Source organism: Leopardus geoffroyi, chromosome A3, assembly GCF_018350155.1.
Source record: "Leopardus geoffroyi isolate Oge1 chromosome A3, O.geoffroyi_Oge1_pat1.0, whole genome shotgun sequence".
NCBI lineage: Eukaryota > Metazoa > Chordata > Mammalia > Carnivora > Felidae > Leopardus > Leopardus geoffroyi.
In genome coordinates, this window is record NC_059336.1 from 116,876,937 (window position 1) to 116,894,691 (window position 17,755).

Here is a 17,755-nt window from a genome sequence, read left to right on the forward strand (position 1 = left end):
CATCATTGTCCCCTTCCCACTCACCCTCCATGGCCAATTCTCCCCAACACCCTGGGTTGTTCTCTGAAATTAGCTCATAAGAGACCCACGTACTATTTTATGTGTATAGTTTCATTTGGTCCTCACAAAAACCCTGTAAATTAGATAGCATCCGCAACTTACAGAAGGGAGAGGCCCTATAAACTGTGTCAGAGTTCACACCACTAGCTAGTGATGCCTTGGGCCTGCTGGAACGATAATAGAAATGGAATCTGGGTGTGAAGGGAACCCTAAGAACCCTGGACCAAGGAGGAAGTTGTCATAGTGAGAGAATGGGTGGGGCTGGGAGGCTCCGGATTTCTCCAGGGGACAAGGAACTGAAGATCCATTTATTCCTCCAACCCTAGAGGTTCTCAGACTTTAGTGTACCAATTGTCACCCAGGGAGCTTGTAGAAAACGCTGGTTACAAAGTCTCACCCCCAGATATTTTGACTCTGTAGGTCTGCAGTGAGGCCCAGGAAGCAACATGGTTACCAAGTTTCTCTGTGATGTTGATGCAGAGGCTCTGTGGACACACCGTCAATGCAGTAGCCTAAGCCCACAGTGAATGTGAATGGCTGGCTGCAGAGGGTCTACAAACAAGGAAACTGAGGCCCAGAGAAGTGATATGCTCATGACCTCTGAGGCCTAGTGGCAGAGTCAGGCCTCCAACCAGCTCTCCTGACTCCCAGCAGGGTGCTTTCTTACCCAGCCCACTGGGGCCCTCAATACTCAGGCCCTCTCCTCACCAGTTTGCATTTTGAGTAGGAGCCCAAGATGCCAGTTCTTTAATGAGGTTGTCCAACTACAATTTACGAGGCCCAAAGCCCTCAGCAAGAGTGGCCTCTGCCAGGCTTAATTTACACAGTCCGCAGGCCTTCCAACACCCCCATTAACATCAGCATGGTGGCAGCAGCTATTAGTCTGTGCACACTATTTGACCACATCCTTATCATGTCACCATCCATTTTCACGTCTCTGGGCTTATTTACCCTTGAGCACTAGATTCTCCTTGTCCTGGAAAACATGAAGTTTCCACCAGCAGGTGGGAGCTTTGTTCCACCCCTGGGCTCCAGCTCCAGCCCCGCTCCTGACCTCCCCGCCCTCTGGAAGCCAGCCTCCTCCCCACACATCATCTCCCCTTCTCTTTAATTTAAAAACAAGACCCCCTTCTCGCTGACACAGCACTCAATTTTTCGCCCTTTAACGAGTGACATCGGTTAGGCAAGAGCAAGCAGGTGGGAGACGGCCCAAAAGCTGATACAAATGTGCCTTTTTTAATGCCACATAAATCACCTTAATTAAAAATTAATTAAGCGCCCTAAAATTTGACATTCATTTAAAAAAGAAATTTGAGTTAGGAGAGTTGTGTCCATGGCATCAAATCTCCAAGACATAACTGAAGGAGGTGAGCATGTATGGGTGTCTGTTCTGAATGCACAATTAGGGAAAAGGAGTCATTCCCAGGGAGCAAACTCACTAAGTCCCCCATGGTGCAGAAGATCAACTCATGTACCTGACCTGGGACACACATGTCTCTCGTGCAAATCTGAACTTGTTTCTACTACATCCACAGAGGAGATAAATGGGTAAACATGGCATTCTGTTTGCTGTTTCAGGAGAGATGTTCCAGGGTGCAGATGACAGATGACTGAGACAGGAAAAGCCAACATGAGGCAACCAAGGGAAGATTGCTGGGCAAGTGAGTGGCTCAGTAAAGATGCCTACCCAGCAGGGCATCAGGCTTCAGGGGAGAGGCATTAAGTGGTGAACATTAATAAAGATGGCACCAACTATATCAAATCAACCTTTGCCAGAGAGCCGCCAACAACCATTGCTAGAACCCCAGAATCAGGATGTCAAATATGGAAGGGGTCTTGGAGGTTGGATTTGAAGTTACACTCTCACTGTACCAAGGGGGCGCTGGAGAATCATGGAGGTAAAGGATCCACCTGAGACACGCAGATGCTCAGGGGCAGATCCTCCAGCGCTCCAAGGTAGTGGTTCTCAACCCTATGCCTTTGAGAATCACCCGGGAAGCTTCTAAAATCACCGGGGCCAAGGGACCCTCCTCCAGAGAGACCGATTTCACTGATTCAGATGGGGCCTGAACATCAACAGTATTTCTAACTTCCCAAGTGACTCCCATGGGCAGTTAGGGAGCTGCTCCAGAAGGTAATGGAATCTGAGTCCTTGGAGAGTGATTCCACCTGGGATCGTGTGACCCAGTTCTGGGCACTTCCCCTGTGATTTACTAGCTGTGAGACCTCAGGCAAAGCACCTAGCAAGTAACCAGTTGCATTTTTTTGTACCTTACTGATTAAAAAGAATTTCTCTCTACATTGTTTAATCTCTCAAATCCTCATTCTTTTGATTAATCAGATGGGGATAACAATAAATGTTCTGCCAGTTGTTTATGAGGTTCAAACAAAGAAGGATTAGGAAAGCACATGGCAAGTTGTTAAAATGCTATAGAAGGGTAGGGAATGGTAGACAATTTACTACCTCCAGTGCCTTTGATGTCATTCTGGAAAGAACTGCCTTTCCAAAGGTAATAAATACATTCCCAGAAAAGAAGACCCTTATTAACCAAAAATCCTTAAGCACCAACTCTCCCCAGAGTGACTCGATCTCAGCTCTCCATAATCTTTCTGTGATTACGACATTGGTGTTTCAGTGGTTCCCAGGAATCACTGACACCGTGGCCGGAAGCGGTCATGAAGTGCCATCAGGAAGCTCCTTCCTTACTGCTCTGGAGCAGGCTGTGACCATCCAGGCCCTCGGGCTACCTACTCCACAAGTTGGAACAACCATTTCACAGCCACAGAGGGGATGCTGTTAGGAAACTCGGGCCCTTGATTAAAACCATTCACCAAGGGTACTTTCCTCCTTGGAATTTATGGGCCCCATAAAGAAAAGAACTTGGGAAGACAGAGCGGTTGTTTCCTGTTGCGCCTCATTAGTTTTGAGTTTGGGCTGGCAGTAGAGATCAGAGTACCAGGCGTCCATCTAATTGAATCTCTCACAGGCATAAAGTTCCCCATGGTACAGAGGAGGAAGCTATCAGGGAGCCTGGAAGCCTCCAGCCAGGGGAGGGAGATTGGAGGAGTTGATAGAAGCAGGGCTGAAGCAGACAGTTCTCTGGGCTGCGGCTGTGCAGCAGAGAGTTCCTGGGGATAAACTCGGGGGCATCTAGAGGGTGGAAGCAGAACTCCCTTCCAGCTACTGGACCCCTCCTTTGTGGAGGCTTATGTTCGAAGGGGAGGGATATTGGCTTCCTGCCCTTCTGTACTCCCTGTCACTGCTCCTGATGACACCCATCACCCAGGGGGGTGTCCACAGTACAAAGGATAGAAAACAAAGTGTCCAGTGTCTTGGTAAGCCATGCAAGCACTTGGAATCTTCATATTCTCAACTCTAAAATGAACATAGTAATACCTGCCCCAGAAAATACATAGTTTCAGTTCAACTTCCAAACTTTGGGATGGGAAGATCTCTGTAGAGGGCACTGTTGGGAACTCATGTAGATAAGACTTCCCTTCAAGTCACTTACAGTTTGCTGAAAAAGACAGGCATACAAACAGCTAGGTATCACATCAGGGGCACCTGGGTTTCTCAGTCAGTTAAGCATCCATCCGACTCTTAGCTCAGCTCAGGTCATGATCTCACAGTTTGTGGGTTCAAGCTCTGCATCCAGCTCTGTGCTGATGGTGCAGAGCCTAACTGGGATTCTCTATCTCTCTCTCCCTCTCTGTTCTCCCTCTCCCTCTCTCTCTCTCTCTCAACATAAAGGAATAAATAAACTTAATAAAATTAAAAAAAAGAGAATGTCCTCCATGTTCAAGCAAGAAGTGGTGTGCCATAGAAGCCCAAGTGAAAGGACAGTTCATGGAAGGGGGAGAAGGGGACAATCCATGAAAGTGTCACACATGAGCCAGGAATATCTAGATCCCCATTGCTGAAAGATGGTGAGTCGGCAGAAGATGTTCCCAGATGCCAGGGCAGCCTTAGCAACGGCAGGACAACCCAAAGACTACCAAGGGTGACCCACTCACTGTCTACCATGTGGAAGAAAGCCTGGAAGCCTAAAAGGCAAAGAAGCAATCACCAAGGAAGATATGGATAGTTCTGGATTATGTCCAAGTTTACAACTCCTGCATATCAAGGTGCATTATAAACAGAGCAAAAATACACACGGAATACTGGGGTAAAATTGTCAAACATATAACCAATTGTTTCACATCCTTATTAATAATCTCATACAGGGGCGCCTGGGTGGCTCAGTCCGTTGAGCGTCCGACTTCAGCTCAGGTCATGATCTCACAGTCTGTGGGTTCAAGCCCCACGTCGGGCTCTGTGCTGTCAGTTCGGAGCCTGGAGTCTGCTTCGGATTCTGTGTCTCCCTCTCTCTCTCTGCCCCTCCCCCACTCACACTCTGTCTCTATCAAAAAATGAATAAACGTTAAAAAAATACTTTTAATAAAAAAATAATAGTCTCATGCACATTGGGGCCCCTTGGTGGCTCAGTCGGTTAAGTGTCTCTTAATTTTGCTCAGGTTACGATCTTGTGGTTTGTAAGTTCGAGCCCCACATCAGGCTCTGCACTGACAGTGCGGAACCTGCTTGGGATTCTCTCTCTCCCTCTCTTTCTGCCCTTCCCTTGCTCAAGCTCTCTGTCTCTCAAAATAAATAAACTTAAAAAAAAAAATCTCCTACACTTCAACAGGAAAACATAAAGAACCTAACAGATAAATTGGCAAAAGGAAGTGAGCAAGTCCACTGAGAGTAAAATAAAGCTAGTAACATGCGGAATAATATCCAGCTCACTAACTATCAAAGAAATACAAATAAAACAGCAGGGAAATACTTTGAGTTAAAAATAAAAACCATGCTAATATTCAGGGTTGGCCAGGATATAGTAAGAGGGGCGTGCGTGTGTGAACACAGCTGGTGAGAGTGTAAATTGGATTAACTTCTAGAAAGCAATTTGGCAATATGTATCAAGGGCCTTTAAAATGTTTATACTCTTTGATTCAGTAATTCCACTTCTGGGAATCTATCCTATGAAAATAATCTGAAATGCGGGCAAAGGTTTATGCTCAAAGATATTCTTCAAAGTGTTATTATAAACAGTCTAACAATCCAGTCATTGAATAACGTTTAAATAAATGATGGTACATATCACACAGGACTGTAGTCATTAAAAAGTCTTCTTATGGGGAATTTTTAAACCCTGAGAAAAGCTTGTGATATAACCCTCATTATCTTAAGGCATGTATACGTATGACACAACTATATGCACTTTGAAAGCATAGGCCAAATACAAGATGTTAAAAATGATGGCATCTGGGTAGTGGAATTCTGAGCATTGTTTTTGTTTATTTTTATGCTGGCTTCAAACTCTAAACAATAGGCATATGTTTTTTGAATGAAGGAATGTAAAAGAAAGTATGAGACCTATTCAGGGATTGACAAGTAACTGGCATGTGAAACATGCGTGTGTTCACGAAAACACACAACGAAAAGCAAGGCCTAATCATAAGGTGGGAATAAAACATGACACAATTTTTATTTGCTCCATACCTTTTTTTTTTTTTTTAATTTTGCTTATGTTTCCTTTGGTAGTTCTGAGAGTGAGGGTAGTAAGGTCCTAATTATTTAATGGTCACATATAGGGCATAAGAAGAAAATGTTTGGGAAACTAGAAATCAACAAGCGAAGACGAAGGAGAATTTTTCCTGTCATCCTAAAAAGTCTTTGCCCTGAAGGAGGGGCAGAATGGACAGGCATGTCACCAGCAGGCCGGGCCCGCCAGCTACAGTGGACACACTGGTCTGCTTTCAGGAGTAGCACCCAGCTGGAGGCCATTTGCCGGCCACCACGCCTCACCTTCACTTACCTGGGAACTACCCCCTATGAAATGGAAACAACAGAGCTGCCCTGTCCCAGCAGCTGCAAGGTTAGTGCACAGGCAGGTCAAGTGCCTGGTGCTGTCCTTAGCAGGAAGCAGGTATGCCACATATGATGGCAGGTACCTTGCTATGTGCTCTTTTTTCCTGGGACAAAGTCCACAGCCACCCCCAGCAAAATCCCCTCCAGTCAAAGCTTCAGGGAGGACACCCCTCCTCCAGGTCTGCCTGGGGAGAGAGAGACTGCACTTTCTGGGGACCAGCACCAGTCTCCTAGAAGCACTGTGTTTCTCAGCTTCCAAGATGACAAGCCTGACAAGTGGAAAATTCATACACAGAGTTAAGGCTATAAAATGAATTTGGCACCTTACCTTTGAAAATGAGCATTGTGTCTCCTGTCATTCCCTTTTTATTTTGATCCCACTGTTGAGTTTTGGGAACTGGGATGGGGAGACTTTCCATTGCGCAGCCCCTGCGGTGGGAATTAGTAAGGGATTTGGTGGACACATTGTCTTAGGCTGTCTTGTGGCGCAGGGATGGATAGTGGGGGCGTTTCTCCTGTGTGGGGAGGAAAGGCAGAGAATGTCTAGTCCAGAGAACCACAGGTCACAAAACAAGCTATGGGACAGAGGAGTTGATCTAAAGCCATGCATGCTGGGCCTCAGCTGACTTAGCCAGTGACTGGAGCTGGAGTATTAAAGCCAGTGGGTTTAGCTGGCGTATTAGCTTCCTGTGGCTGCTGTAACAAACCACCACATTAAGATAACACCCTTTTATTCTCTATGGGCAGAAGTCTGACATCAGTTTCACTGGGCTAACATCAGCTTAGTGGCAGTGCCAGCTCCTTCTGGATTCTCTCAGGAAGAATAGGTTGTCTCGCCTTTTCCTGCTTCTGGAAAGCCGCCTGCCTTCCCTGGCATGTGACCCATTCTTCACACTTCTCCAGACTCTCTTCCATGATCACATCTTTCGCTTCTTTCTTTGACTTTCTTGCCGCTTTCTTTTAAGACCCCTTGTGATCATACCTGGATAATCTGGATAATTTCCCCATCTAGAGAACCTTAACTTAATCCCCATTTTACCACATAAAGGAACATATTCCAGGTTTGGGGGGATTAGGATATGACTATTTGGGGGGGGTGTCATTTTTCAGCTTACTGCAGGCAGGGTAACCTAATGTGCATGCTTTTCATGAATCCTCGCAGGGGCCAGGCACTGGCTAGGGCTGGGGGGACAGCACACAGATGCTCGAACAACTTAATGAAGAAGATGGGACCACACACACATGTTCTAGGGCCACGTTGCATGGAACAAACAGCAAATGAGGCTTGAGCACAGGTTTGTGCAGAGAGACAGTGAGAAGTGAGACAGGAAAGGAAATTGGGGCCCAGAGCACAGAGGACCTTGCAGAGCAGGGAAAAAAGTTTGGATGTGATCCCCTGAAGGAAGCAGGGCCTGTGTTTTCCATGCCCACAGTTACACAGAACACCAAGCCAGGCTGGAGGCCCATCTGAGAATGTTGGTGGCCATGTGCCAACCACTTACAAATTAAGCCTTATGTGGACTGGCCTGTGAGATGGAGAAAGCAGCTTTGCAGTCTGACAGGCTGGGTCCGCACCCCACTTAGCAGCTTTAGGGAAGTCACTCAGCTGCCCTGACTCAGTTTCCCCACTTAGGAAATGGGTACTGTGAGGACATGCCTAGCTTCTTCACAGAGCCAGATGTGCTGAGTCAGTACACAGATGATTCTAGATGTAAACAGGCTGGACTTGATGTTAGTTTCAGTTGCAAGTGAAATGAACCAGAAAATCATGGAATTTTAGATATTTTTTTAATGTTTATTTATTTTTGAGACAGAGAGACAGAGTGCAAGTGGGGGAGGGGCAGAGAGAGAGGGAGACACAGAATCTGAAACAGGCTCCAGGCTCTGAGCTGTCAGCACAGAGCCCGACGCAGGGCTCGAACCCACGAACTGTGAGATCATGACCTGAGCCGAAGTCGGATGCTTAACCGACTGAGCCACCCAGGTGCCCCGGAATTTTAGATATTAACAATGAGCTAACCTGGAGAGTACCACATCACAATCAGCTGGGAGGTTGCACTGAAATGAAATTTAACAAAGGGGAGTCTAAGCTCACAACCAGGGTTGGAGAAACATCCCCCCCTCCCCATATATGAAGCTCAGAGAGGCTGTGGAACCCAGCCAAGTGGGAATCCTGGTCACCCTCACCCCCACCCAGCTGAGCATTGAGGCAGGTGGGATGGGGGTGGGGAGACTGCTGAGGCACCAGCTGGCATGCGGAAGGAGCTAGAAAAGAGGACAGAGTGCAAGGCCACTGGACTTGGGGGGGGGGTCGGCCCGGGTGGGCCCTGCCTGCTCATCTCCACGGGAGCCAAAGGCTGCCCCCATCCCCCCAAACCAAGAGCTCCCTGGCAGGAGGCACACTCAGAAAAACAAGCCAGGCCCTTGCTAGGTGGTCTCCAGGCAAAGTTCCCCATTTAGCAGGGCAGGCCGGTCCAGGCCAACTTAACCCTGGTTCTCTGGGGTCACAGGTTAATTCATTATTATAACCCATTGTTCTTGACACAGAAACAAATAGCTGCTAATAGGTTCATTATAAATGGCTCCTTCTCTCTTCTGCCACTGGATAATATGATTTATATGAGATTTATGATTTATATAAAAATTTCAGAATGGACCTTACAAACATCATCAAAATCCATCCTTTTATAGATGGGGAGACAGAGGGCCAGACAGAGGAGAGATAGGTTCAGCATCACACAGCTGGTCCAACAACAGAAAGTGCTGTATGTTTCTAGAACCACTCCAGTGGTACATCTGGAGTCAAGAACTGTGAGAGATACACTGGCCCAGATATGCCCCAAACCTGACCTCGTGGATATAGCTGTATGTGTGCAGATGAGACTACAGGCTCTCCACCTGGCACACTGAAGCCAGGGGTGGAGGACCCCAGAGTGCTGGGGGGATGTGGACCTAACCTAGGCCCACTCTGCTATTCACCATCACTAGAAAGTGGGGGTTTAGGGACAGGGTGTTAGGGCTTTGCCTTCCTCTTGGCCTCCTGGTGTTGGTTGGCCCTGCGTGTAGCCAGATCGGGCGTGTCAGCCAGACCTTGGGATGTGAAGGGCAGGGCAGAGTGATGCTGTCCCTGAGCCTTCCCACAGCACCACCCGAACTGACCAGGGGCATGTGTCTCTGTGTGCTCTCCAGGAACATCCCCGGGCTCCAAGATGGCCTTGCAGAGTTCCTTCACCTGCTGGAATGGGACAGTCCTCCAGCTCGGGCAGGCCTGCGACTTCCACCGGGACTGCGCCCAGGGAGAAGACGAGGGCCAGCTGTGCAGTGAGTAGATGGGGCTGCCCCCCACCCCAGCCCAGCCCGCACCTACACCCCCCTGCCCCCATCACCCCGGGCACGAGAACTTAGACACCCTCCCTTACACCCAGTGCTACCTGTGTGCCATCAGTGACGACTTCCAAAAGCTACACAGTCTCCAAGAGACAGAGCCAAGATCTGCATCTAGAAACAGGAGCACAGAATTTAAGAACCAAACAAGATCGTGTAGCTCATGCTGTCAGCATCCCAGTGGCACAGAGAAGGTGTGCAGGATAAAGCCTAACTCAGGAACATGAGCCCCCTGTGCCCAGACTTCCCTCCCTTTTCAGGCCTTATCTTCCACCACCCACCTAGCCCTCCAATCCTCCTGGTCTTCCGTGTGCCTCAGCGCCTGCTGGATCAGACCCCTTCCCCGCTCCAGCACACCTCCATGGCTTTGCTCGTGCGGTACCCCTGGCCAGAGTGCCCCTTCCTCCTTGGGTCACCTCCAGAGTCAGTCCTTCTGGGAAGCCTCCTCTAATGCCTCCCACAAGTACCACGCCAACAAATACAGCTGGCTTTTCCTCTCGACTCCCTCCGTTGGTGTCTCCATCCATCCACTGCGTGTCCCTTCTTTTTTATTAACAGCTTTTTAGAAATACAATTCATATACCATACAACTCACCCACTTCAATTGGACACATAAGTGTTTTTTAGTATAGTCCCAAGGCTGTGCAACCATCACCACAATCTAATTTTAGAACATTTTTATCACTTCAAAGGTAACCCCTAGCAATCTTTCCTCATTTCCCTCCAATCTCCCCTCCCCTACTCCCCCCCCCAGGGGCCGCTAGCCCTAAGCAACCCCTAATCTACTTTCTGTTTCTATAGATTTGCCTATTCTGGGCATTTCATATAAATGGAATCATACAATATGTATTCTTGGTGATTAACTTCTTTCACTCGGCATAATGTTTTCAAGGCCCATTCTTGTTGTGTCATGTAAGGATCTCATTCCTTTTTACTGCCAAGTACTATTTCATTGTATGTCTATTAGCACATTTTGTTCATCTATTCATCGGTTGATGGGTATTTTGGTTGTTTCTACTTTCTGGCTGTTGTGAATTATGCTGCTTTGAACATTCCTGTACAAACTTTTATATAGACAGATGTTTTCTTTTCTCTTGGGTACATGCCTAGGAGTAAATTGCGGGGTCAACTCTGTATTTAACATTTTTTTAAGTTTATTTATTTATTTTGAGAGAGAGAGAGAGTAGGGGAGGGAGAGAGAGAGAGAGAGAGAGACAATATCCCAAGCAGGCTCTGCACTGTCAGCGCAGAGCCCAGTGCAAGGCTTGAACTCAACAAATCATGAGGTCATGACCTGAGCCGAAATCAAGAGTCAGACGCTTAGCTGACTGAACCACTTGGGCACCCCTGCATTTAACATTTAAAAGAACTTCCAGGCTGTTTTTCAAGGTAGCTACACCATGTGACATTCCACCAGTAGTGTATAAAGTTTCTAATCTCTCTACATCCTCATCGACACTTACTACAATCTGTCTTTTCATTTCTGCCATGCTAGTGGGTGTGTACCTATTCCATTTCCTGGAGGTGGTTTCCACATCTCTTTCCCTCCCCATGGGCAGATTGGATCTGTTTCTCTTCCCCACACCAGTATCTCCTGGCACAGCATAGGTGGTCACTATTTGTTGATTCAAATGACTAAATGAGTCAGGACACTTGGTTTCCATGGACCAAAACCAACTGCTGAGATTTCACTGATAGCTGGGGGCAGAGTTAGACTCCCAGCCCAGTGCTCATTCCACCCGAATCCGGTGTTCTCGGCAGCTGCCTGGTTACGAGTATACACTCGAGAGGTTTTTACATTTATGCCAGGGAAAGCACAAACACTTATAAAACACATATATTGTGAGCTACAAAATGTACTAGAGCCCACAGCAGGGATGAATAACAGGCACCTGTCTTTAGACTGCTGAAAATCCAGCACAGGGGAAAGGACCGAAGCCACAGAGTTGCAGTAGGGAAAGGATGTGGCACATGCATGCCTGGGGTACTCTGGGGCCCAGACACAGGAGCAAATGCCTCACCCCTCAGATGCACTGGCCCTAAGACATTGTGGCCTGCAAAATAGCTTTAAAAAGTTAACAGTATCCCCCATATCACCTGCAGGACAGGTTTTCCCTTGGGGGAGAAAAGGTTTTATTTATTCTCTTTTAAATGAAGCAATAAAGAAAATCCATTTTTCAATTTGAAAAACTTCCTTTTTAGATAAAACTTCCCTGTGAAGTTTTCCAATAATGATGGAACTGTGGTTGTTTAGATAAAACTCAGTAAAGACTTACAGGTAAGCCCTTTGTTTATCCCACACTGTTCCTGGCCTTTCTTCACAAAGCTCTCACTCGACATGTGGACCAAAATGAAGCCAGCCCACCCATGTTGTCCTGGGCAGGGGTCTACATGTGTCTCTCTAGTTACCGGTCTCTGCAGTGTTTCCAGCAGTGCATCTGAGCTGTGTGATTTTGCTTTTGCCTTTTTAAAGTTTTTTGATGCCCACTTCCCAGCTGGGACACAGGTCAGGCCAGCCATGCCCTGGTTTACAATTGGGAAAATGAAAGCACAGAGAAGGTAATTGATTTGTTCAGGGTCACACAGCACGTCAGGAACAGAGCCATGATTAGAGTGATGAGCCTGTGGGATCCAGCCCATTACTGTAGGCTCAGGGCATTCTCTTACCATTCTAGGACTGCTGTTAATGGATTTCCAAGGCCAACTCCAAGCTTGAGGACAGCCTGGCTCCAGAATGGAGGGCAGGTTCCTGAGGCCCAGAGACCTTTCCAGCCACACTTGAAAAGCTGCTCTGACCAGCTCTCAGAATGACAGTTCCACCCTGGAGAAACCCCTAGTTCTTTCTGTAGCAAAGAACTCAGTTGCTAGGAAGAGAAGTTCAATTCAGAAGGAGGGTTATTTAGATCTTTTTGCCACTCTGATCTTGGCAGTACTCTTAGCAAATATTCTTTCCTTCCTGGTGTGTCCCATCTTGTCTGGCGTTTTTGCAGTTTTCCCATCACGTTGACCAGTGTTGATTCTAGAAAACATCCCCATGAAGATGAAGAAGAAGAAGAAGAAGAAGGAGAAGGAGATGAACACTTATTGAGCATTTACTGGGTGCCAGATACTTTTCATGTATGAATTTATTTCATCCTCAGAACAATCCTATGAGATGCTACTATACCCTTCTTAGAGATGAAGAAGCTAAAGTCCATGAAGCTGTTAGCCAGCATGAACCACTGCAAGCCAGACTCATTTGTTATCTGAGTTTCCAGTGGTTGATTATGCAAGCCCAAAACTAGCTACGTATCTACCCAGGAAAAAGAGGAGGAAGGGAAAAAGTCAGGGAAGGTCCAGGGCTCTGCCACCACATTTCTAAGTGGGGGAGAGGGGGCCTCAGATCATTTATCTTCACCCTCTGGGCCTATTTCCTCGCTGTAATATGACTTGGAACATGACACCCACTGATGTCTTGATGTTTGTGATGCATTTAGGACCTCATCCTTACCAGGTAGTCTGGAACCTGTTAGAATGTCTTCTCTGGGAAGCTGGTCACCCAAGCCTTGCTGGGAATGTCCAGTTCTAAGGAACCTGCATGAGGGTCATGAATCTCTAGCCAATGCAGTCAACTATGCCCTGCCATGGCTGGAATTTGGGGGGAGTGGGGGGAGTAGGTTGTATGCCATCAACCCCAGCCTCAACTCCCCACACTTGCTCCAGAAGGAAGTCCACACACAGCTTCATTCAGATTATTACACTCAACCTTGAGCAACATTTCAAGCCAGGATAAGTGGGAGACCTGACATGGAGGTGGCAGTGCCTTGCCCTTCTGCATCCAATCATGAATGTGTCCATTCACACCACATCCTTCAAACCACAAACACATGCCATCCTCCTTCCTGCTTTCCAGTTAAGCATTGCTGATCCAAGTGAGATATCCCGGAACACTGGAACCCGTAAAAGGGTGTGTTGAGGGTTCCCTGTGTGTCAAACAACGGCTTCAGTGGTGTGGCATGCCCCAGAAAAGGGTCAGGTATCTCCACTTTGTCCCCTGATAGGTCATTGACTCACTTCCCCTTCACGTAACCAATAATCTCATCTGTTTGGTGGGGATTCTCTTCCTGACAGGCAAAAGCAATTTTTCAAAGTTTATTTCTTTATTGTAAAATAAAACATGTTGGTTGTAAAATATTTGGAAAAACTAGAAAAGTACACAGGAGAAAATAACTACTGCCTGTAATCCTCCCTCTCAGACATTCAGAGATAACCATAATATGATGATGTATTTCTTCTAGCATTTTTTCCCATGACTCTGTATTTTCATGGAAATGTATAACACGTATTTATCAAAAATGTTAACAGAGCTGTCATGCAGGAAGGAAAAGAAGTAGTGTCATTTGGCCTGGAGTTTACACTTGGCAGCTTCCTGTAACTTCTGCTGAGGCCACATCTTCGTGACCCTACCAATTTGTCTCTCTTACAATGGAATCAGGTGTCATAATTGCCAAATGTTGCAGGATTGATTGATTGACCCCCACATAGCCTGACTTGGCCATTCAGCCAGTGAAGTAAGAGGATCAGATAGGGCAGTGCTTCTCAGCCACCAAGGTGCCTAGGAACCACCTGGAAAACATTAAAAATGCAGATTTTGACTCAGTAGGTGGTGATGGGGGTGGTGGACCTGAGATTGCACACTTCTAACAGTTTCACCGGTGATGCTGGTGTGGCTGGTCCTTCAGCCACATTTTGAATAGTGAAGGGTTAGATGCCTGAATCCACTCCCCTTGTATTCAGCAAATAAGTATGTCAGTCCTACAGCATGGCAAGCGCTGAGTAGGTGCTTGGGGTGAATGAGAGGAGAAAGGCGTCATCAAAGGAGTTGAAACCATCGTACTCAACTCCGTGTGCCAATGTTGTGCTCAGCCATTGGCCCTGACAGCAGTGTCCCAAACCTGGCCTAATCCATCGAGGGTTCTGATGTCCCCCACCCCACCAGCTTCCTTGGGAGTGGCTTCTCCCTGAGCACACACCTGCTGTGCTGGCAAGTGGCAGTAACCCTCTCCTCCTGCACCTCATCCCACTCTGCAAGGTTTTCAGGATCACATGAATTGTCCACCGACCCAACTATTTTGTCTAATTCCTCTTTATTCAATCAGCCGTAAAGAAAGCGGCTTCCAATCCCAGCTCACCCTGGATCCTGTGCAAAGCTAGGACAAGGGTGGGCTTCCAGAAGGTGGAGAGTGCCAATGGCTTTCCTCATTCCTGTTCAGGTGGAAGGCATAGGCAGAGCTACCATGGGCATTTCTAGAGAGGCAGCTGAGGGACCTGTCTCTGCCCCCAGGGCAGTGTTGGCTATGTCAGTTCATCCTCTGACAAGGTCCCCTGAGCCAGGAGTGAACAATGATTAGTAATGCCACCACCACTCTGTATTTGCTCAACTCTGTTTACAAAATTCCACACTCTGCCTTATTTTACCCTCAAAACAGCCCTGTGAAATAGACACTACTATTACCCTATTTTACAGATGAGGGAGCTAAGTGTTTGAGGAAAAGAAGTGCCTTGCCTAGAGTCACCAGCGGAAAGCAACAGGTTAGGGCTAGAACCAGGGATCCAGATCCCAGGACCATTGAGGTATCGACATCCATAGTTGGGCTGACTTCTCTGTCTCTGCCTTCTAAAAGGGGAAGGAGGGAGTGATAAGCTGTAAAAGGCTTCAACCCAGCTCCTCCTTCTACCAGGAGCCATTGCCTGCTAGAGTCTTCCATCATGGTTCCTGGTTGAAAGCACACTTGTAAAGGACGCTTCATGGAAGGTCATTTCCAGCTACCAGTTAGTTTTTGCAAAAGAAGTGGATGTGGGGTCCCTTGAGGGGGCATAAAAAATAAAACAGAAAGATCTCCTTAGCTTTTGGATTTTTAATCAGAGGAACATGCGGGGCTTGGGGGAAAATGATTTCTTCAGGGGGGTATAAATGGGAAGAGATGCTCAAAGTCAGTGACAGCCGGTTTTAATTTATAATTCTGCCTCTGTGTGAAATGCACAGAGAATCAGGGGGAAATGAGTAATAATTCACTAAGGTGCTGTCACAGCCAGGAAGCGTTAGGGCCCTCTTTGTCAGCCTGCCATTGCCGGGAAGGCTGAGACAGAGGAAGGACACAAAGAGCAGTGGGTCCAGCTAGAGCGCCTTTCCTCCTGCTCAGAGACTTAGCCCTGCTGCTTCTCCCCAGCCTGGCCTGGGGCCGTTGGTGCTATCGGAATAGCCTGGAATGGCCCACCAGCTCCTCAGGACTGGGTGCCTTCCCTGCAGCCGTTCTCTGAGCAAGCTGCAGAATGTGAGCTCTCTCTGACCCTCTTCTCCTTTCCTCCTCCTTCTGAGGGCACCTGGGAAATATATGGTCATAAAGCTGACTGTGGCCTTTTCAATGGGACCTGAGGTCAGCTTGATGTAGAGAAAAGGGTAACAGGGCCCTTTATGCTGAGCCAACAGATGATATAAAAAGGCCCCATGGCTGGCATTGCTTGGTTGGGATAAGGTAGGTTAGAGCAGTAATAAGCCATTCCTAAATTTCAGGGGCTAACATAACATTGACAGTACCTATGCACCAAAACAGGGGGCTCCACAGGATCTCTCAGGGCCCCAGGCCCCTCCGTCTGACAGCAGTGGTTTCAGGGACGGGAATGCCCCTTGGCCACCTGAGCAGGGAGAGAGAGACCAAAGAATTGCACAGGGGCTCTCCACAGCCTCCATCCAGAAGAGACACACATCACTTCTGCTCACATTCCATGGGCTGGAGCTATTCATGTGGCTTCCCTTAACTGGAAGGGGGGTGGGAAAGAAAGGGAAACAAATAGAAAATTTGAGCAATATGTGTCTCTGCAGACGGGGGTGACTTGAAGGACGCAACCAACTCCCACCAACTCTACCCCTGCCACCATCACATTCTTGTCATTGTGTCTGCCATCAGAAATCTATTCTAGTGCCTTCTCCTGGGGTAACATTCATGCTCGATCAGAATAAGGAGCACAGATTCAGAAGCAGATCTTAGGGCTAGAGCCAGGGATCCTGTGTTACCTGCTGGCTGTGTGACCTTGGTCAGATTGTTTAACATTCTTGAGCTCTCCTCTCTCACATATAAAACTGGTTTATCCCCATGCTGCCACACTATTATTTCTTTTTACTGCTATTTTATTTTCTGAAGATCAGAAAAATTGTAAACCTTCACATGTACCAGTTAAGGACTGGGGCTTCTTTTCATTGTCATCAGTATCATTAGAATCAAGGGTCCAGCTAGGGAGCTGTTGTTGATAAGGATACTTTGGTCATGCCTGACTCATCTTACTTGACATTGGCATATTTTGCTTTTAGCCGTCCTGGAAATGACCATATCTCTGTGCTCTTATTGCAGGTAAACTCCCTGCTGGGTTTTACTGCAACTTCGAAGATGGCTTCTGTGGCTGGACCCAGGGCACGCTCGCACCCCACACCTCCCAGTGGCAGGTCAGGACCCTGAAGGATGCCCGGGTCCAGGACCACCAAGGTACTGCTGCTCTTTTCCCTTCCCCCTGGTGCCCATCTGGCCAGACAAGAGATTTAGGGCACCACCCCAGAGAAGCTGGAGCTCCCCACCCCTGCAGGGTGACCTTCCCGCCCCAGCGCAGGTGACTGCCCAAAGCTTGCCTTGAGGTGTTCACACACAGTTTCCTCTTCAGACCTCCCAGGCTTCAGAATGATTAAATCAGGACAAGGTAGTCTCCCCTTTTGTTCCCTAAGATGAGAATCTGGATGAAGGATTAGCTAAAAGATAAGAAGAATAGTGGCAACAATAGTAATAATCCATTCATTCAACAAGTGTTTGTTGAGGACCTACTATGTGTCTGGCGCATAACTCACTGAGAGGTAAGGAAAACTATAGCTGTCTATGGGTAGGCTGAGGCACAGGGAGGCTTTATGTCATTGGGCCCAGGGTTGTGCCCTGAGAATCTTGCCCCACATCTGATCTGTTCCCTGGAGCCCAGCTTCCTCGGCCATACCCACCATCCTTGCCCAGCTCAAGCTGGCAACTTCCACACTCCCAGTGCCAGAGCCTCTCCTCCCCCTGCCTCTGCTTGGCTTCCAGAAGGGCAGAGACCTCCACACATCCAAGAGATGGCCACCCACACCTAGGTGAGCTGACTCCACACCTGGAGACACAGCTGGGTCATGGAACAAGGGAAGGCCTGTGAGGCCAACACAGCTCCCAAGTTCAGGCTGCTGGAGAAGCCAGACCACCTGGCCACAGGCCCAGCCTTGGGCTGTACCCAGTACTAGGCCTGAGCAGGTCCTGCGGCCCACCTCTCTGCAGGATAGAGCTGGGCTTAGAGGCGGGGGCTCTCTCTCTCCTTCCCTCCCCTGCATTTGTCTGCTCTTTGTGGAGCTGT

At 47.9% G+C, this 17,755-nt stretch overlaps 1 protein-coding gene across 2 annotated transcripts in view; it reads left to right on the top strand.

Annotated features, from left to right (window-relative positions):
- ALK (ALK receptor tyrosine kinase) overlaps positions 1–17,755 on the top strand; it is a 704,322-nt gene that overhangs the window by 570,608 nt on the left and 115,959 nt on the right. For both annotated transcript variants that reach the window (XM_045447274.1, XM_045447273.1), the window contains exons 6-7: positions 9,161–9,292; positions 16,744–16,875. In XM_045447274.1, coding sequence (XP_045303230.1) covers positions 9,161–9,292; positions 16,744–16,875 — 264 coding nt within the window. The remainder of the gene's footprint in view (positions 1–9,160; positions 9,293–16,743; positions 16,876–17,755) is intronic.